This window comes from Peromyscus leucopus, chromosome 9, assembly GCF_004664715.2.
Source record: "Peromyscus leucopus breed LL Stock chromosome 9, UCI_PerLeu_2.1, whole genome shotgun sequence".
In the NCBI taxonomy this organism is placed as follows: Eukaryota; Metazoa; Chordata; class Mammalia; order Rodentia; family Cricetidae; genus Peromyscus; species Peromyscus leucopus.
In genome coordinates this window covers 36346090-36368725 of record NC_051070.1, presented here as the reverse complement: position 1 = coordinate 36368725, position 22636 = coordinate 36346090, and the positions used below count along the sequence as shown (strand labels likewise).

The window sequence follows — 22636 nt, the reverse complement described above, 5'->3', positions numbered from 1 at the left end:
CAGCTTCTGGGAGGAAGAGTTACTTTGTCTCAGGTCTGCAGGCACATGTGACAGGGAAGGAAGGCGTGGTACCAAGAGCGGCCATGCTGGGCAGTTTGTTCTTATCTGGGCTGCCTGGAATGGGGAGACCTGGGGAGTACTGGCGCCATGCAGTGCAGACCACAGCTGTTAGGATGGAGCTGCCCACACGCACGGTGGGTCTCCCCCAAAGTTAATTCTGAAGCTGCCTACATGCACGGTGTATTTCCCCCAAAGTTAATCCTCTAAAGATAACCTCACAGGTCCATCTAAAGGTGTACCTCACAAATCCCCTGTTTTTCTTTTTTCTTTTTTTACCTTTTTAGAGCTTTATTGGGATGGGGTGGGGGAGAGGGAGAGAGAGGACAGACAGAAGGAAGGAGCGGAAAAGAAAGAGAGACACCTATGTTTTTCTTAATCTAACAATTTGACAACCAAAATTAACCACCAAATAAGGGTTTAGGTTGGTGGATTATTTCTTCCTGTGGACTCTGAAGTATTTTGTATGATTTATCTTATGTATATGTGTTTGCATGAATGCTGTGTGTGTGTGTGTGTGTGTGTACCTGCAAAAACCAGAGGAGGGCACTGGATCCTGTCGAACTACAGTTACAGGTGGCTGTGGCCTGAGTCTTCTGGAAGAGCATCAGGCACTCTTAACTGCTGAACCATCTCTCACTCTCCCCCATATAATACTTTTAAAAGATTTTATTGTTTGTAAAGTATTTATAAAATATACATGATGATTTAATAACTACTTGTATTTATTTGCATGTCTGATAGGAATGATAATTTCTGATCTTATGCTTTACAATCTAAGTCAGAATCATAGAAATACATTTACAGAAGAGATACTTTTAACAGAGGAAACAAAGTATATCAAGTTCCAACGAAGATTGTCCTAAAATGTACTCAGTGCTTTAAATATTTGTGCAAAATATCCCAGTTTGTATGACTGAAGAAAGCTAGTCAAGATTTTTGAGGTGTAAACAATGTAGACTGTGTATGTGTGTGTGTTGTAATGTATATATGCCTATTACAGAGTATTGTGCTTCTGCTGTTATGTACACTTATATACTACTCAGTTAACCCTGTCTTCTGTAATAATTGTCTTTATGATTTGTGTTTGCTGTGCAAAAACTGTTAAGAAGCTATTATTCTACCTGGTTCAGTTTACATATTGGTAACCTGCTGAACAGGTCCTGGATCCTTAAGGACAGTGTTATCAGACCATATGTGGACATTCTTTTTGAATTTCATTTTGTCAACCTACTTTGACATTCTTGACCCTAAGATAGCTTTGTATTTTATTGGCATGTTTTGGCTTTAAATTGCAAGAATTTGAATTTTGGCTTGCTGTAATTTAGTTTGGAATTTTTAAGAATATGTATTTTAGGGAGAATATTGAATCTGAAATTATTGTGGTCTTGACCCTGGAAAATAATACTTGGCTCAAAAGAACAGATGATGTAATTCACTTTAGAAGATACTGAAGAGTGGTTTGGTTAATTCCAGATATTAACTTGGGGCTCATTGGGTGCCAGGCATTGTTAGAAGAGAGAGGTAGCAAACAAAAGAAAAGTCAGAGATCTTCAGTCTGCAGAGGCCGTGAGTGAGCCAAGCAATTCTGTGCCTGCATGTAGAGGAGTCTGACTTAGCCACAAGGGTTGGTAGGATGGTGCTTTCAGAATGAGTTCTCAGCTGAGACCTGAAGAGGAGCCAGAGGGAAGAGGCCTGGAAGGGGGCAGATACTGTGCAGGTGTAGATGTGTGTGCGAACATCCCGAACTGAGACCCTAGGACAAGGCCCCTCTCTTTACCCCAGAGTACAAAGTACTGTGTTAGAGTGCCTGTTGGTAACTGATGGGGAGGAAGCAGGAACTGGGGCTAGAATAGCAATTAAGTTCTCATTATTTCAGGATTTAGTGTGGAGTTGTGATATACTCGTATTCATGTGATGTGGAGAGAGAAATAAAGAGAGAAGAGTCAACTTAGGTCCCCAAAAGATGTGTTCTCATTTAATGCAGATTTATCCAGATAGTACTTAAAAAAAAAATATCTCTGGCAAAAAACCAACCAACCAAGCAACCAAAAACAACTTTTATGATAATCCAGAGTTTTATGAGAAAATTCCAAAGCTAACCCATGGTTACTGATGATTTAAAGTTAGTAGCTTGACCGCAAGGGGAGGAACCTGATAGCCTGGCCCATACAGCTGTATGATGACCGCTCCTTGTCCTCGATCGGCCTCTTCGGCTTTCTTGTCTACAAATGGAGTGTTGTTATAGCTAGCTGAAAGTGAATGGATGTTTTTTTATGTGTGAAGGGAAGTTCCCTCTACTGCACTGTTTATTCACACCTGCAAACAGCACCATCATGGTGTGCATTTGGAGCCGGGCCCTGGCTGTGGTAGAATTACTATCTGTGGTTTCTTAGAATGTTCATGATTTATTAAGTCAGAGGAACAGTGATCTGCTTTACCTAATAAGGAGTTTTACTTCTTATGGAAGTTTGGTACATTCAAATTTTAATAAATATGTTCATCTTAAACTTAGTTTAATGTGTATCATACCTTTGATATAATTTAATGAGCCTAGGAAAACATTGTATATTTTTGAATAATTAATGAAGGCCTTAAAAGAAATGCTAATTTATATGTAATCACTTTTTCTGGATTGGTGTCTTTACTTAACGTAAATATAGTATCAATTTGGGGATATTGGAATGCAGTATTTTTCCGTTTAAAGCGGTAAAGGTGATGGTTTCTGGCCAACCATCATGAAATGGCTGTGTGCTTCCTTCCTTCTCCTTGGAGTGTTCTACCCTGCCTGTGCTGTGTGTCTTACTCCTTAGGGCTCAACTAAAACACAGAGCATAGCTTCTGTTAGTCTTACCATAATCATTATGATATCTGTTTCCTTGGAGGTGTTTATTAATTTCAGGCTACACTCTTTTCTGCATTGGTGTGTGCTGTTCTCCTTTTGTCATTGTAAATAGAGGATATCCGTCACAGGATAGAGGGTTGGGGTTCTTGCCTAAAGTGCCTGGGACAGTGCTGACACCATCTGTAGTCAGTGTTTACTAACTTCCATGACTATTTGAAAGAAATAAAGAGCTAAGCACCTTTATGCTAGTTGTTTTTTACATCAGACATCTGCTTAGGGATAGGACTGGGATTAATTCCAATGATTGCCATAATTCTAAATGCCCTTACATATTTTCAAGCTGAATCTTCCTAATTCTGTGATAAGGGTTACTTCTTAGATGAAGAAACTGAAGTGCTTGTGAATTTGTCAGAGATATAACTAGGAAGCAGGAGATGCATGTAAGGGGGGGCTTTAGAAACTTTGGTTTTTATGCTAGTCTTTCCTGGACTCGCCTGGACCAAGGTAAAATCTGCTGTAGTAGGCTTTAATGTTCTCCTCACCTTCAGAAGGCAGAACAGAAGATGGGATTTTCTCTTTTACCTTTGCTTAGCAGAGGTGAAAGCATTAAACAAGTAATTTCAACTTGGGGCTTTGTTTCATTTCCAATGTTTTCAGTAATTCTTTGTGCAAATATTTACTGAGTATCTCCACTCTATGGTTGTGAAACACTGGAAAAAACAGTTCTGAGTAAGACCCAGGCAGACTCCATCTTCACCTTGGTTAAATGTAAAAATATTTCCTATAATCTTTTTTTTAAAGTATGTCTGTGTGTCTATATGTGTGTGTGTGTATATATATATACACACACACACACACACACACACGCATACATATGTGTATATATACACATGTGTATATATGTGTGTATGTATATATGCACACACACATTATATACTATATATTACAATATCCCTAAATTGATACCAAATATATTCCTAAATATATAAAACAATCTGCTTAGTCCATATATATATATATATGTATGTATGTATGTAATAAAAAGTAAAGAAAGAGATCATGAATTTGAGTGAGTGTGGGGGTACATAGGAGCGGTTGAAGGGAGGAAAGGGAAAATTCATTTAATTATATTTTAATTTAAAAAATAAAGTGTAAATTATATTCCAAAAATGAGGGCTATTCAAAGCTTTTATAATAAAAAAATAAATACATCAGTAACGAAATAAAAATACATGCAGCACTGAGCTGAATGAGGTAACTAAGCTCACTGACTTGGAACTGCAATGTTCTGATGCTGCAAAATACTGCTAATTTCAAAGTAGACTGCAGCCTCTGAGTGAAGAACAGAAGCATTTTGTTGCTGTTTATGGAAATGTGCACAGAGATTCTGTGCATTATATTAAAAAGTAACCTCTGAGACTTTAACAGTGGCTGTGTGTGGAGGAAGGATTACATCATTTCTCTAGTGATAGGATTCTAGGAGTTTTCAGTTTGTAAAAGTAGAAGAATATATGGATTTTTATATAAAGAATGCTTATATTTTAAGTGTAAAATAGTATTAGAGTATGACTTATTTTCAAATGCATCTGAATTTTCTCTTTTATAACATTGCAGTAAAGTTTTTAATAAAGCATTCTTCCTGCCCTGCTTACAAGAACAAGCAAGCAGAAAACTAAAGTTAATCTTCTAAGTAATGGTGGGCATTTGTGGCGGTGAGAGTGTGTAAACAGATACAAGCTTCTCATCCAAGTCACGGGTTTATAAGATTATTTACATAATAATATTTATAATGTCATAATAATGATTGCTAGTATTTACTGAGACCTTGCCAAAGACAGATACTATTCTAAATATTTTACATACCTTAAATAAGTTTTTTAAATACATTATTTACTTGTATATTTGCTGATTTTAAGATAATACTCAGAAAAGTTAAATATCTTGTCTAAGGTTATAGAACTAGTGAATGGCTGACCTATGATTAAACCTCTGCACTATGCTATCTCTAAGTCCTGATTTTTAAAGCATTTAAATGTTAGTCCAGTTCTTAATAATGCTTTTAGTTTTTCTGCTTGGATGTAAAGTATTGTTAATTTTCGGTCAGGATCCAGCAGTCCTGGTATCCAAATGTATTTTTTAGCCTTCAAGGATAATAAAGGGCTCTTGCACTTCCTGCGTTTTACCTGAATGAACAGATGTAGGTGTAAATATGTCACTGGTTCTTTCTGCTTTTCTGGGGATGCAGATTGACATACTGAGAAGTCAAGGGCTTTAGCTTGAGTAAGATTTTTGGTTTACTTCTGGATTTCATGGCTTCTAGGCAGATTTTTATTTGGGGCTCATTGCTTTGAATCTTCATTGTAAAATAAGAATAATAATATTGTGCTTTCAAGATAGAGGTACAAGTAGTATGTGCATAGTCAAATTTTTAAAATGGTTTTCCTTTTATTGAAATAGCTTTTTTCTCACATAACATATCATGATTAGAGTTTCCACTCCCTTTCATCCTCCCTTATATATAAAATAATATAAAACAAAACCAACACATTGGAATTGTATAAAACAAACAAACAAAAGGAAGAGATCTCTAAAGAAGGCACAAGAAACAGAGACCCACTCCATTGCAGTCTCAGAAGTCCCATAAAAATACTTAGCTGGAAGCTATAATATATATGCAAAGGACTTGTAGAGTTCAGGGAGAAAAGAAAAAAGCATACATATAAATAGAATAAAATAAAAGATAAAAAATTTTAAGATAAGGAAGATTCCTGACATGACATTATGAGACAAGGAACCCCCAAAGATGCTATTGAATTCATTTTCAGTTTGCCATTTAATACTGGGCACGTGACCTACGCTTTCAGATCAGTCTGTTTCCTCAGTGAGACACCCTTGAAGGAAACTTGTAGCACAAATCTTAACAGGTCTTATTAATAAAAACAAACCCAGTGCCAGGTATGGGGTGAACGCTGGAAGGTCAGAGAAGCAGAAAAAGCCACAGCTACCTCACCTTGCCAGTTCCTCAGCTGATCCTGTTTCCTCAGACTGGAAGCCTCTGTGTCCTCATTTAAATGGGTCTCAGCTGAACTGCTGCTCAAAAACCAAAAGCTTAACTAGAACTAGTTCCTGGTCCTCACACCTTATATACCTTTCTGCTATAACTTCCTGGGATTAAAGGCTCTTGTTACCACACCTGGCTGTTTCCAGTGTGGCCTTGAACTCACAGAGGTCCAGGTGGATCTCTGCCTCTGGAATGCTAGGATTAAAGGCATGTGTGCCACAGTTTTCTGGCCTCTGTTCTGGTCTCTGACCCCATATAAGTTTATTAGGGTGCACAATATTTTGGGGAACATAATATCACCACATTTCCCCCTTTTTGTCTAAAATTTAAAAAAGCTTAAAACTAATACATAACTATATCCAATAAGTATATACAATATATACAGTCAAGAATTAAATTAACAATGTCTAGTCCATTATCATTAGACAGATTCAGACAAAAAACTCCATTACATATATTAACAATGTCCAGTCCAGTAACATTTGATAAACTCAGACAAAAAATTTCATTACTTATCCTATTTAAAACAAGTAGTTCCTTTTTAAAAGTAGATTGACCTTTTTATCTTACCATATCCATATTCTCTCCTTTTTCTTTTCATAATAGATTCAATAATCTACCTTTTGTCATTTTTATATCTTCCCCTTTTTCTTTTTAGAGTAGATTCAATGATCTACCCATTTATCCTATTATTTCTTTATCTTTTTTTCTCAGAGTAGATTCATTGATCTACCTCAGAAACTAAATTTTTACTGCAAGTGGTTGTCATTTGGAGATTTCTTTGGAGTTTAGGGATGGGGGTATGTGTCCTCTTCTCCTTTCAGCGCTAGGACCAGAACTGATGAAGACCCACATAGGCACTATGCATGCTGACTCAGTCTCTGTGAGTTCATATGTGTCTCAATCATGTTGATTTAGAGGGCCTTTCTTTGGTGTTTTGCATCCCCTGTGGCTCTTACACCCTTTCCTTGTCCACATTGACAAGGTTCCCTGAAACCTCAGGGCAGGGATTTGATGGAATGTTCCAAGGTATTTTAGCCTCTGCATAATGTTTGGGTGTGGATTTCTGTATTTGTTTTTATCAGAAGCTTCTCTGATGATGGCTGAGCAAAGCATTAATCTATGAGTTAGCAGAATATCATTAAGATAGAGTCAAGGTATTGCTACTTTTCCCTTCCTCCTCCCCTCCTTCCTTCATTCTCTCCCTCCTTCCCTCCCTCCCTCCCTCCCTCCCTCCCTCCCTCCCTCCCTCCCTCCCTCCTTCCCTCCTTCCTCTCTTTCTTTCTTTTTTATTTTAGAACAGTACTCTCTGGCTTTGCATTAGGTCCCTGGGCTGTCTAGTCTCAGGTTCTTGGTCACTAAGCCATGTTGGGTATGGGTGCCATGTTGTGGAGGGGGTCTTCATTCTAATCAGATGTTGGTTGGTGACTTCCACAAACTTTGTGCTCCCATTGCACTAGCATAGCTTGCAGGCAGGACAGCATTGTAGATGAAAGGGTTTGTGTCTGGGTTGGTGTTTATGTTTCTCTTTTGGTGGCCTGCATAGTACCTTCCTGTACCAGAGATGTTAGTTCTCAGGGGTGAAGACTCTATGTGGGCACCAGTTCAACATCACCACGTTCAGTTCAATGAGTCATGTGGGTGTCTAGCAGTGATCCCATGCTGTCTTATTTGTAGGGAGCAACATATAGTCTTGGCATAGCCTGGGTTTTTTGTGGGTTTCCTTGGGATCCCTTTGGCCAACAAATTCAATTGAATGTAACCCATTTCTAGTACTGGATGCTTCATTTGGTGACAGGAGATATCCAGCTGGGACTCTGTCTTCCCCACTGTTTTGGTGATTTCATTTAGATCTCGTGTGTGTGTGTGTGTGTGTGTGTGTGTGTGTGTGTGTGTGTGTGTGTGTGTGTAAACTTCTACTGTATTAGATTCCATACTACCGCTCAAATAGCTTGTAATTTTAGCTTTCTTTGTAATCCCTCCCTTTTACCACCCTTCCCTTCCCCTCCCCACTTGATCCTCCAGTTCCAGCCACCCTGCATTTGTCCATATCTATTCTATTTTCCTTTCTAGAGAGATCTGTCTGTCCCCCTAGCTCCTTACTCTACAACTAACCTCTGTAATTCTAGAAATTGTAGCTTTATTATCATTGACTTAACAGCTAATATCTCCATATAAGTGAATGCATACCGTATTTGTCTTCCTGGGTTTGGGTTACCTCACTCAGGATGTTTCTTTTTCTTGTTCCATCTATTTACCTACAAATGGCACAATTTCACCTTTTTAACAGCTGAGTAATACTACATTGTGTAAATATACCACATTTTCATTATCCACTCTTCTGCTGAGGGTCATCTGGACTGATTCTAGTTTCTGAATATTGTGAATAGGTTGGCAGTAAATATGTTTGAGTAAGTGTTACTAGGATAAGATGAAGCATCCTTTGGGTATATGTCCAGGAGTGGTATAGCTGGATCTTGAGGTAGATTGATTCCCATCTTCCTAAGGAACAGCCCTATTGATTTCCATAGTTGGCTGTAAAAATTTCCACTCTCACCAGCAATGGATGAATGTTTCCCATATTCCATATCCTAGCTAGCATGAACTGTCACTTATGTTATTGATCTTAGCCATTCTGACAGGTGTAAGATGGAATCTCAAAGTAGTTTTGATTTGCTTTCCCATGATGATTCAAGGTGTTGAACATTTAAATGTTTCTCAGCCATCTGAGCTTCCTCTTTTGAAGATGTTCTGCTTAGATCTATACCCCATTTTAAAAATTAGGCTATTTGTTTTCTTGATATCTAGTTTTTTTTTTTTTTCAGTTCTTTATATATTTTGGATAGTAGCCCTCTCTTGGATGTACAGTTGTGTTGGAACACGGTCCATGAATGTAATCTTGTGAGGAAAATTCTTGGTGCTTATAAGAACTCAAAGAGCACAAGACTCTTGTGACCTACGTTTCTTTAAAACATGCAGTTGTTCTTGGGATGTGTTTTCATGCTTCTCCCAGGTGGAGTGGATAGGAGTGAGTTTTCTTCAAGTTACTCAGAACAACTGATTATTGTTATTTGGAAGGTTGGGGGAGAAGGTCTCTGTGGTCTCTTGGGGATGAGAGCAGAGGAATGGGAGGCTGTGGTAGGTGTTCCGCTACAGAGCTGGGATGAGACTGGAGGATTGGTGTTGGAGTTGTGAAGGGAGAGGTGAAATCTGTAAATTAGCCTTCCTGTTCCCCTGGCCTGGGTGTCCTGAAAGTTCTCTGGGAATGGCCGCTGGAGTTGGGGGCTGACATAAAGCAACCAGTGGGTAGGGCAGGGAAGTTTCAAGGGGGAGATTTTTGTGATCTACTGAATATGGGGAAGGGGAGAAGGAGGCTGCAACCTTGTCTCCTACCAAACTGGGGCTGAGACTGGGGGATTGGAGTTGGAGGAGTGGAGGGAGAGATGAAGAGTTACTGTTAGCCTGTCTGCTTAGCTGGCTATGGTGTACAGAGTCAGATGTTAATGAATATTCAAACACTCTCCAGGTAGGAGTTCCAAAACAAATGATTAATTCTGGAGAGCAGAGTATGCTTATTTACCATAAAATGAAGATGTAACTGCTGCTTGAGATTGAATTTTTGCCAAGGAATATTCATATTGTAAGATGTTCATTTAATTCAACATCCTCAATACTGATGGAAGTAGTTGATTTTTGACAATAGATTTGTTCTGAATAATTCTTGCATTTAATGTCATGGTGCCATCACCATTTTAATTGCTATAACCATGCATTTTGAACTCTCTGGTATAATAGTAACATTTTATTTCACACTAACTCACAGCAATCCTCTTTGATAGCCTTTTTTTTTCTTTTTAAACTTTATTGTATTCATAGTTTGTCTATTTCATTATAATACTATTCATCATATTTTGCTAATTGTTCCTGTATTCTGTTGTATAATCTTAAATCTTGAATTGGAAGCATTAGGATAAAAAAAATAGCATCATCAACTTCTGTTTATGCTACTCTTTGGTATTATTCTCTTTTGGCCAAGTTTTAAGAGCTCATGAATTCACTCTGGTTTTTTTTTTTTTTTTTTTTTTTTTTTTGGTTTTTCAAGACAGGGTTTCTCTGTGTAGCTTTGTGCCTTTCCTGGAACTCACTTGGTAGCCCAGGCTGGCCTTGAACTCACAGAGATCCGCCTGGCTCTGCCTCCCGAGTGCTGGGATTAAAGGCGTGCGCCACCACCGCCCGGTGTGAATTCACTCTTGTACATGAAAGTATCTTAGCATATCTATCATTGGAAAAAAAATGTAGATTTAGTGTCGGTGGTGCTGTTTGGTATGTCACAGGTAGATTCCCGAGTCTCTGTGAGAGTGTCAGAAAGCACCTGGCTCTGACTGCACCTCCCCATTGTTGTCTGCTTCTGCTTCTGCTTTTTGAACAAGATACTCTTTCTTTAAAATTCCCTTTTTCTACATTGAATAATTGAGTATGTGCATCATGTTTATTCAATAACTATCTTAGTTTTAGGTTTACTTACTATCTACTTAACTTTGTTACTTAACTGCCTACAATAAAATTGATTCAATTTAAAGACGTTTAAAGATACGAAAACATTAAAGAAACTCCTTTTATTTTTATTTTGTTTTGGAGTAAAGCAGAATGTGTGTGTGTCTGTGTGCACACACATGTATGTATATGTATACACATATACACACCATAGTCTTTTAAAAGGACATTTTAATTTTCTCAGTGGGTTTAATTCTCATGAAATATTCCTGATTTTTAAGGTAAGGTCTTTTGTAGATTTACCTTATCTCAGCATAATAATGAAAATGAAGTGTGTTCTTTATTAGTAAAACTACTTATTTTATATTATCATTTATATCTAATATGTAGAAGTAATATTTTGACAGTTAAATGTAACGACATTTTCTCTCTAATGTTGAACAATTTGCTAAGCTTGTTTATTTCTTAAAAATGCTAAGCTACCTTGGAATTTCTTGTGCATATTTTCAGAATTATATATTTGATGTAAGAACACTGATGTGTGGGCATGATGGAGTAAACAAGTTAAATTGTCAAGTGCTTATAAGAGCAGTGATGGGAAAGAACAGAAAGTTTTTTAAGAGACTGGATCGAGAGCTAAAAGAGTGATTTTGCTATTTTTTAATAATGCCAGTTTTCATGAACTACAGACATAAGCCCGATTGTAGACTAGAAAGTTTTACTTTTCTTGTTTTTTCTTTCAGAACTGAGTTCTAATCATGTCATGGCCATCAGGTCTAGTTGGACCTTTCTTCTATGTGTTTTTCTAGCCTCTATCTGTAACCCAGCGCTCTAAGTTAGTTACTCTCTTGATAACCTGCTTTTTTTTTCTAATGTTTTTTGACCATCATAGATATCAGTGACCATGACTAAAATAGTTTAAGAAGAAACAAAATCCTAAACATAGCAAGCTTAAAAGCTTATTCCTCAAATACATTTCCATATCTAGCTGATGGCAAGTCAAACAAAATTTTCCTGTGTAAGCTACAAGGAACCTTACCCTGTCTTGTTACTAAAGCATCCATGTGTTTCCGCATTGTGATAACGCGTGAAGACCACTTACTTGTATGGCACACCGGAGTAGTCAGCGGAGACCACTGCTGCTTTGTTCTCTGGCATGCCTTTCTCTTGGGCACGCTCCTCACGTGTGTCACCAGCATTCCCTGTCTCTTCCCCAAGTCTTTATTCCTAGAAAAAAACCACGATGTTAGCATAAAGTCTCCAAAACAGCTTACGGGCTGGAGCAGTGACTGAGCGCTTGAGTGCTTGCTGTCTTTCCACAGGACCTGAGCTCAGTTCTCAGCACTCATATCAGGTTGCTCCCAACTGCTTGTAACTCCAGTTTCAGGGGATCTGGCCTGTGCAGGCACCTCCCACCCCCACCCTCTACACACATAACATATACAGTGTATATACATCCTCTCCTATACACATAAATACAAAAATTTAAGAAAGATTTGTAAATTGAGTATAATTGTTAAAATAAAACATGTGAATATGTTTATAAGATAGGTATTCTTGGGGAAAATTTCTCTTAAATATATTTGGCAAGCATTTGAAGCCTTGGGTATTTCTTTTTGTCATAATTAATAGATGGTTGGTCTGCATGTAGACACTTAACTAGAAAATAATTCATTTTATTTTAAATGTCAAGTCCAGTGAATCTGCTTTGATGAGTTTTATTTGCTTTTTTGTCTTGCCATTTTGAGTCTCAATTTATAGTCTGTGAGTTACAATTTTTAAGCATCTCCTTTATTTTTGTTGACCTAAGCAATTTATCTGACAATTCTTTTGCTCCCAGTGAGTGTTGGAAACATATAGAGACATATTAAACTGGTGTTTAATATCTGGGAGCAATGAGGATAGTTTTCTTGTAGTGCTAGAAATAGGTCGACCAAATGTCCTTAGTGCCCATCTTTGGGAATGTGATAACCCTAGGAAATATCCACAGTCCTGGATCTTGACAGTGATTCATGGGAGAACAAACAAACAGAAGAAAACCAAACATGTTCATCAAAGATAAATCACAGAAGGAAGTGTATATATCCTCTTTTGACGTAATGTGCAGCAACTAAACTGCTTTTATCTTGATTCACGTCACTACTTTTGTTTTCTAATGTGCTAACCAGGAAGACTTCCTGATAGAGAAATAGAACTCAGGTAAATAGAACTCGGGAACAGCCAAGAATTAAGGTAACAAGGTTTGAAGATAGGAGATGTTTAGATAGTAACCAATATAATATGATTTCAAATAAGCAACTCTCGATGTTGTCTCCATCCTAACGTGCATGCTGTACTTCTGCCTTTTAGAACCAAAGTCCCAGCCGCAGCCCCTTCCTCAAGGCCAGCACAGAGTGTCAAATGCTGAACAGAATGGGGTGAAAGACAGCTGTCAGTCAAGACATCTTCCTCGAAACGACACCAGGCAGCCGAGAAATGAGAAACCTCCTCGTTTTCAAAGAGACACCCCCAATTCCAAGTCAGCCTTAGAAAGCAGCGTATTATCTAGAAGTAGAGGCCCTGAAAGACTGGGTGGTTCTGCTGGTTCTGAAGTGTGGTCAGAAGAGAGGATCAAGTGTGATAGACCGTATCCTAGATATGACAGAACTAAAGACGCTTCATACCCGTTAAGTTCTCAGCACAACGATGGCACCTTTAAAAGAAGAGATAACTCTATGCAAAACAGATCGGGAAGAGGTCCATTGTGTGCAGAGGCAAGAGAAAACCCACTTCCTCAAGAATTCATAGAGTATAATAGTCAAAAACGTGGGAAAAGAGAAAACCAAACAAGTAATCCTGATCATTTTTATGACAGGAAATCACGGACAATGAATAATGAAGCTTTTAGTGGTCTAAAAATTGAAAAACATTTTAGTGTAAATACTGATTACCAGAATCCTGTTCGAAGTAATAGTTTTGTTGGTGTTCCAAATGGAGAGACAGAAATGCAGGTGAAAGGGAGACGCATAGGACCAATTAAGCCAGCAGGACCTGTCACAGCTGTACCCTATGATGATAAAGTGTTTTATAATAGTGGGCCCAAAAGAAGATCTGGGCCAATTAAGCCTGAGAAGGTGATAGACTCATCTATTCCTGTGGAGTATGCGAAAATGTGGAAACCTGGAGATGAATGTTTTGCACTTTATTGGGAAGACAACAAGGTATGGATGTTTCAAGCACGCTGCTACATATGGTGTAATGTTCTGGTGGGGCTCTGTAGAAAGCATCTGTGTATTTTATTCTGCAGTCATACCTGTTTGGGGCCCTTATAGATGCTTAATTCATAAAAGAAAAATATTTAAGGTTTTGTTGTGGGTGCTTAGAATTTGTCTTGGCTTACATATGAGAACGGTACTAAAAATGATTAAACTTAGTTCAGCTGTATTTCACTTATCATTTGCTGAATTATGTGTACACTCTTCAAATTTTACTGATTTCGGGGGGGGGGGGGCGCGTCATTTCAGTAGTACAATGTTATCTGAATTTTCATTTAAAGAGATTATATATATTTAGCCTGTAAAAAAGAGAAAGGCATATAAGTTAGTTGTTCACCTTGTAATAAATAAATGAATGGTTATTAGTTGCCCAAAAGGGAAAGAAAGAAGTGGGGGAGGAGAAGAGGGGGCGGGCTGGGGAAGGCAAACAGAAGTAGAGTGATAAATCTGGTGAGAGCTGGGAGACCGGGGGAGCACAGAAAGGGACGAGAACCCAGAATGCTGCTTGTTTTCTCATTTTATTAGTTCATTGATAATTTTGAGCAGTGTTTTGATTATATTGCTACCTTTCCCAACTCCTTTCAGATCTACTCCTCATTCCCTGCCCGCCCAACTCTGTGTCCTGTTTTTAAAATTTATTATTTAAAATTTTATTGTACCCACTCAAGTTCAATTTGTGCTGCCCATATAGTCTTAGCTGTGGGGTCTTTGACTGTAGCACGGTCTACTTACCAGGGGCATCTCGGCAGCTGTCAGCTGCTAGCAGTTCCTCACCTCGGGGTGGGACTCTGTGCACTCCCCTCCTTTCCACTCTGTGATGTGTGGAGTCTGACTTCCGCTTGTCTTGTCACAAGTCTGTGATGTAGTCTGACTTCCGCCTGCCCAGGTCTTGTGCATGCTGCCACAACCACAAATGCTGTGAGTTCATGTGTGAAGCTTCCCTGCTGTGCCCAGAAAACATTTTTTCCCTTGTAGTCATCCTCTGCCTCTGGTCTAACACTGTTTCTGCCCCTCTCCCACCATGGGCCTTGAGCCATGGGGTAGGGGTGTGATATAGATGCCCCATTTGGGACTAAACATTCTACAATCTCTTGTTCTCTGCACCTTGACCAGTTGTGGGTCTCTTTGTTAATCACCGTCTACTGCAAATAGAAGCTTTTCGGATGTGAGTTGAAGGTGGGTATAACAATCAGTCTGTCAGGAGACTGTCTAATGCTATGTCCATTTAGCTGCATAACAGTAGCAGGTTCTACCAGAGGGACTAAGACCCCTCCAGCCCCGGAGGTTGTGGCTCTAATAATGGCTCCAGGTGTAGGTTTCAGCGTGTGACGTGGACCTTCAGTCCACAGAAAGTGGTCGGGTGTGCTCACTATGGTCCTGCCACTGTTGCACCTTTGGGCGTGTCTTGCCAAGGCAGTCATCATTACTGTTGGCAGGATAAGATGGGTGCTTACCTTTCTCCTCTAGTCATGTGCATGGTACCTTCCAGAACTATGAAAGCTAGCCAGTCGGAATGAAGCTTTCAGGTTAGTGCTAGCTTGACATCTCCGTGTGCTATGACTTAAGTATGCACTGTCTTCAGTTCTGGGGGGTAATCATTGGCATTGGCAATAACCTGTATTGTTTAGAGTCCAAAAGAGAGAACCTATTTTTGGTATAGCGCTTTTTGTTTGTTAGCTTGTAAATGCCTTATAAGGGCATTCTCACCCTGTTATAGGCTAACTATTTAAATTCTTTCCCTCTATCCCTCCCATCTCCCCTCCCTCCCTCCCCTCCCTCTCTCCCTTCCCCTCCCCTCCCTCCCTCCCTCCCTTCCCTCTCTGTGTGTTATAAAGCTTTTACAGTATAGTATCATGTTTATATATGACTTTTTCTAAAGGTCTTTATTATTATTTATCCCTTGTTCCTTCCTTGACCCTGCCATCCCATTCCCACCCAATTTAGCTCTTCCTGTTCAATTATCTTTTTTCTTTTTTTTTTTAGTCTTTCTTTCTCCCTTTACTAATTTGCTGACCTCTTTGGGCATTCCAAATGAAGCATGCATACCTGATGATTTAAAGTTAATATTCGAGAGAAAACATATTTGTCCTTTTCAGTCTCCATTTATCTGTGTATTTCATAATTTTGTTTTTCTGAACAGCTAAATAATATTCCATTCTGTAAATATGACACATTTTCATTATCCATCAGTTGATAGACTTCTAGGCTGCTTCCTCTTCCTATTGTGAAGAGAACATCAATGAAAATGGATGAGCAGGTATCCGTATAGTAGGGTATGGAGTCTTTTGGTGTTATTCCCAAACGTGATATAGCTGGATCATGTGGAAGGTCTATTTTCCGGTTTTTAGGACCAGCTACTGAAATCTACAGTGGCTGTACCAGTTTGGTTTTGGCCATTTTTATTTCATCTTTTGAGAACTCTGTTTAATTCCATGCCCCATTTTTAAATATAATTTTAATCTTTAAAAGACTGAGCCAGTAGCTCCAAGGCTTGGAGTGGGATTGTGTGCTCATCTTACTTTTTCCTTGCTAGGATTTGGTGTGGTCTGAACTGGCACAGGTTTTGTACAAGCTGTCACAACTTCTGTGAGTTCGTTCACTGCCCTGCTCTGTCCAGAAGACAATGTTTTCCTGTAACCATCCACTGCCATAGGCTTTTTCTACTCCCTGAGGCTTGGAAAGCTGTTACAGTATTTGTGTTCCCTTTAGGGCTAAGCATTCTGCAGTCTCTTACTCTCTGAACCTTGGCCAGTTGTGGGTCACTGTGTCAATCACCATCTACTAAAATTGACCTTTTCAGATGGGTCTATGAGTAACAATTTAGAAATTGTTTTAATACTGTGTCCATTTAGCAGCATGATACTGCTTTGGGTACGATGGCCATTTTTATAGTATTAATCCTACCAAGCCACGAGCATAGGAGTTCTTTCCATCTTCTGGTATCTTCTTTAATTTCTATTTTCAGTATCTTAGGTTTTCACCGTGTAAGTCTTTCACTTCATTGGTTAGATTTATTACAAGATATTCTATTTGAGAAAAATTTAGTCATTTTATTTTATGTGTATGAGTGTTTTGTCTGCATGTATGTGTGTGCATCATGTGTGTGCCTGGTGCCCATGGAGTTCAGAAGAGGGAGGTCATAGTATAGCTGGAAGATTTCCTGTGTTCCAGCCTGCTGGCTGTCAGGACAAATCTCTCCGACTCGTGTCCCCAAGTAAACACACAGAGGCTTATATTAATTGTAACTACATGGGCATGACTCAAGCATTCTTCTAGCTAGCTCTTATATCTTAAATTAGCCCATAACTATTGATCTACGTATCACCACATCTTCTGTGGCTTTACCTGCGTCCCATTACATGTTGCTCCTTGAGTGGCAGGATAGGGTCTCTCCCTGCCTTCTTCCTGTCTCTCTCTTTGAATTTCCTGCCTGCCTCTAAGCTGCCTTGCCATAGGCCAAACGGCTTTATTTAGCAACCAATCAGAGAACACATATTTGCAGCGTATAGAAAGACATTCTCCCATCATTATAGTCCCCTGGAACTAGAGTTACAGGCGGTTGTGAGCATGTTCATGCCTGGTGCCCACAGAGCTCAGAAGAAGGGCTCAGAGCTCTAAATTGGAGTTACAGATGGTTGTGAGCTACTATACGGGTACTGGGAACCAAGCCCAGGTCTTCATCAAGGGCAACAAGTGCTCTTAGCCACTGAGCCCTCTTCCAGGATCAAGGTATTTTATTTCATATTCTGAGGCCAGTGTGAATGGTACTGGTTTCTAGATTTCTTTCTCTGTGTATTTGTCCTTTGCATATAGGAAAGCTACTGATTTTTTATACCTGTTTTATTTTCTATCACTTTGCTGAACATCGTTATCAGCCTCCAGTAATGACAGCAACACTCATCAGCTAACTCTTGGCAAGTCTAAAACTACCACCTTCAGGAGCAAGGATATCTCAGTGGTACTCTTGTCAATAGCCAAAGACGTAAAAGCTTTGGATATGAATGATCAGCCGTAGATAAATGGAGCAACAGAGAACAGATCTGCCTGTGTTCCAGTAATTGAAATTGACAGACGAGTTCCTTCAGCAAGTACTGAGTATTAAACAAATGATAACTCAGTAGTTGACAAGCATCAGGTTGGGGATATATAAGTTAGTTAGTTCTGACTATGTGTACTGATATCCAAATGCCTCCCAGAACTTGATACACTTTTCAATAAAATTTTAATCTTAATCATAATTGACTATAAAAAAAAGTCAGTGTGCTGGTAGAATCAAATACAACATTTCTTTTCAATAAAACATTCTAGTTATTTGTCATTGTGATAGCCTATACTTAATAGGTAATTTATTAAAGAATAACAAAAAAACCCAATGTGCTTAATTCATTTGTTGCCTGTGTTGAATTTGTTTATAATAATGGTCTAAACTATATTGATATTAAAAACATTTAGAGTTATTACAGTGTTCTTAGAAAAACTAGAGTGTCCTTTAAGGTGACCACTTTGATTTACATTGGCATGTATATTTTTAGTTAGGATGGACATCTTTGGATTCTAGATTATACGTTTAAGTAATAGAAATCAACATTATTTGTTTTGTGAAGAGATGGAACTAGTTACCTGTAGCTAGAGATTTCCTGCCTGGCCCACAGTCAGGACAAATCTCTTATCACCCGCCAGTCCCACAGCCGCTCAGACCCGACCAAGTAAACACAGAGACTTATATTGCATACAAACTGTATGGCCGTGGCAGGCTTCTTGCTAACTGTTCTTATAGCTTAAATTAATCCATTTCCATAAATCTATACCTTGCCACGTGGCTCGTGGCTTACTGGTGTCTTCACATGCTTCTTGTCATGGCGTCAGCTGGCACTGTCTCCCTCTGTCTTCCTGTTCCCTCCTTTCTCCTCTCTGTTAGTCCTGCCTATACTTCCTGCCTGGCCACTGGCCAATCAGTGTTTTATTTATTGACCAATCTGAGTAATTTGACATACAGACCATCCCACAGCAGTTACCTCCTAAAGCCATTTAGCTGAAGAGGCATATTTTAAATGTTTTGTCAAGAATAGATAACTTCCAGGTTTTTAAGTTAGAAGCAATGATAGAAAAGAAATGAGCTATAACTACCATTAGGAAATCTTGCCTTAATTTTATTTTAATTATGTTTTAGAGATGATCAACTAGTATATTGTTGATCAATATATATAATATATTGATTATATATATTGATCTACTAATATATAGTATATTTACACAGTTTCACACAATACCTTGTTTTATTTCCATAGAAGAACTTAGAATTTGAAGCAGTTTTCCAGCTCTCTTTACGCTATAAACCTGATCAATTATTTTCTCCTCCAAACTTGAATATTATAACAATAACCTCCAGATTGCTTTCCTTGCCTGCAGTCTTTAGATCTCTCAGCTTCCTCATTGATACTGCCATCAATATGATGCTGGTCTTGGACCACTTGAATGTTCTACTTAAAATCTCCTCCCTCTACAGGAAACACAAACTGTTCATAGACCCTTCATTATCTCACCTTTGCTGATTACTGATCCTAGTTTGTTATTTGTTGAGCAATCATCTCACATCATAGTTTAAAACTTCTATTCGTTCCCTATGGTCATCTTTATGGATCCATAACTCCCCCTGAAATATCCTTTTCTTGGCTAAACATTCTTCATCTTTAAATGAATTCCATCCTTGCAGGAAGCTCTTCCTGAGTTCTCAGCTTTTTAAAATTGTACATCATTACAATGTATTTCACTACTTTCCACATTATAGATAAGTTTTTGTTTGTTTTTAGTGTGGATAACCTTTATTAAACTGTTGGATGAATTTTTTTTTTTAAGAAATTAAATATATGGCTTTTTTGGTCTTGGGTTTCTTAAGTAAGGCTTTTAAAAACTCTTCTGTGTCAAGGCTGTATTTGGAGAGTTAAAGGTAAAAAGCAGAGAAATGGAATTCTACACTCTTTCAGTTACTGTACAGAATCACAGGAGCTAAAGACTCCTCTGTGAGTTCCTAAGAAGGCATTGCCTTAGTTGTTTCCCTAGGCTGCAGTATGAATCTTGAACATGCTGTGAACTGAGTAACTTGAGAAGCTCAAAATTGAAACACATTCTGAAAACAACTCAGAACACAAAAGTGGGTCTGAGGACAATAGAGGAAGGAAGAGGGGGTGGGTGCCAGAGTCCTGAGATAAGGACATCCTAGCATGCTGCTCTAAATTAAGTAGCACCCAGACAGGAAAAGGAAACACCAGGGATCAACTTGACACTCATGAGATGCAATAGTTGTTACTAAAATATATTAGTTAAGAATCAATTCATTCCTGGTACATACTTGGAATTACCTAACTTTTAGAAGGATGCAGAGAATATTAATTTTGTTGCCTTTTGTCATTTTATTGACCATATTAAGATGCACTGGCATAGAACATTGCCTCTGTAGACAACACTGATGTCCTATTTCAAACTTCTTTTTGCCTCCTCAGTTTTACCGAGCAGAAGTTGAAGCGCTCCATTCTTCTGGTATGACAGCGGTTGTTAAATTCACTGATTACGGAAACTATGAAGAGGTGCTACTAAGCAATATCAAGCCCATTCAAACAGAGGCATGGGTACGTGATCCAAATTCTGTACAAAGGCTACTTTGAAGAAAATAAATAGCTCTAAAAGATTAGGCATAGTCATACAAAAATTGCAAGTGAAAAATACTGAGTTTGTTTGAAAGTGGCTCTTCCAACTAAAGATTTCAAGTTTATCTGAACTAAAAATGAATGAATGCATTACAGTTATTTCAGTGTATAATGTGTTGCCATATCATGCTTTGGAAATAGTTACCCTTGTTTACATGTTTGCCAAATATTTGTATGTGTAAAATTGGGTTTCATGCATATTTTCTTTTTCAAATTGTTATTTTAAATTCAGTTAAGTTATGCCCAAAATTTGTCAAATTTCAATCTCTATGGGATACATGATTTTGTTTATTAATTTAGGTACCTATACAATTAAAAAACGCACTTTAAATGATATGGTTTTGTATATTGTTTACCACATGCATAGCTTACACATGCATGTGTGCAGAGTAAATAGCTCAGCTTATTAATTACTTGATTAATTTTATTGCCAGTTGTTTGTCAAAACTGTAAAATAACTTTGATCATGTAAGTTAGAATTTCTCTGGCCTCATAGAGCCCATGTTTTATAGGACTTCCCTATCTTTATACAGGCTGATTATCATCCTCATGTAAGTACAAATAGCCAGAGAGAAGTGGTGTCCTACAATTTTTATTTTCATTAAAATTTGTTGTGATTTCCCTAAAGTGTCAGAATATAACAAAATCATATCATCCTGCCAGGAGCCCTCATCTCTGGAACCCTACATTGTCTTTTCATGAGCTGCTTTTAAGTTTGGTATTCTAACGTTTTTCTGCCATGTCCTTATTGGTGTCCCCATCCTCCATTATAAATAAAGCAAGACCACAAAACCCAATTGCAGTCTTCACATTTAGAGGCCTGGATATTTGTTGCCTTCTTATTCAAGAAAAATTATTATTTTCTAAGGTAATTTAGCATTTTACTTTACAGTATGATATTACTGGTGGGTCATAGGTTTAATTAAGAGGACACTCCTTCAGCCTCATTTCTAAAGTTTCATAGTTTTTCTCTAAAAGACTGAGATACCATCATTTTCTAGTTCATATTTTTTCTTTCTTGGTAAAACTTGGTTTCACATATTTTCACTCTTCTCGATCTCATATGATGGCTATTTTAATCTTGACCCCCTTTTGTTAATACTTTCTAATCCAGTTTTCTCGGTAAAAGTGATTGTTTATTGAATCTATATTTCTAGAATTTGAATAATGGCTTGCTATTTTTACATTCTCCCAGTTGTTTTTAGTCAGAGCATTCACTGTCAAAGTGGAAGTCATGTTTTTAAGGTGTAATTGTGCTTACTTTACCTAGAGGCTTACATGATAAAAGCTCGGGTCTCACAAAGCCCAGGCTAGGCTCAGTCATGTAGCCAAGAATGAGGTTAAACCGATTATTCTGCCTCTCCCTTTCAAGTGCTGGGGTTACATGTGTGAACTCTTATGCCACCTTCAAAGTAGAATTTTTACGTAATTTAGTTTTTGTGTTTTTAGAAATCTTAGAGATTAATTTTACTTTTTTCTTCTAAAAGAAGTATTTCGTTTTCTTCCTCTGTATTTGCTTTTCTAGGGCAGTTATGCCTGACGACATTTGTTGTTCCTCACTGAAACTCCCCCACATAGAGGCATTTGGTTCTGAAGGGCTGCAGGCAATACTTTGGCTTTTCTGCCTTAATAGTCCTCACGGCCCTTACCTTGATTTTTATTTGTGTAAGCGTATCTGGATGATGATTTTTGTCAGATGTCTCAGCTGGTTCAGTGATTATATTCTGAGCCATAATACACTGTTGAATACTCATTTATGGTTTATTTTCACATATTTTAAGCTTGAATAAGATGCCTAAACTATTTTGTAGAAGTAGGATAAAATCACTACATCTTCTGGAGAGTTTGCCATTTTCCCCTCCTGTGTGAGGATTTTTGCATAAATTGATGTAACTGGATCATAGGCATCATTGCCGGGGGAAACATCAGCCATTCCTCTCTGCAAGAGTAGTTACTTGAGAGAAACATCTCCTTGAAATATAGACACCACCAGCTTAACAATTCTTTTCTTATCTCCATTTAAACAATATCTATGTGTGCATAGATACATACATAAAAAGCCACTGCAGCAATACAATCTATGCAGATGTCAGTACCTGTGATGGAGAGTCAAGGTAGAATTCTCTCAGCTCCTCAGAGTATTCTGTTGCAGTCTAGGAGCACGTTTCTGTACGTTGAGACTGTATCAAGGTTAAGTTCATCAAAACTCTACAAAATTAGA

General features: G+C 38.2%; 1 protein-coding gene across 3 annotated transcripts in view; it reads left to right on the top strand.

Moving 5' to 3' along the window:
* The window catches only part of Tdrd3 (tudor domain containing 3), a 169076-nt gene that overhangs the window by 112997 nt on the left and 33443 nt on the right, over positions 1-22636 (top strand). For all 3 annotated transcript variants that reach the window (XM_028879016.2, XM_028879011.2, XM_028879026.2), the window contains 2 exons: positions 12807-13657; positions 20212-20337. In XM_028879016.2, coding sequence (XP_028734849.1) covers positions 12807-13657; positions 20212-20337 — 977 coding nt within the window. The remainder of the gene's footprint in view (positions 1-12806; positions 13658-20211; positions 20338-22636) is intronic.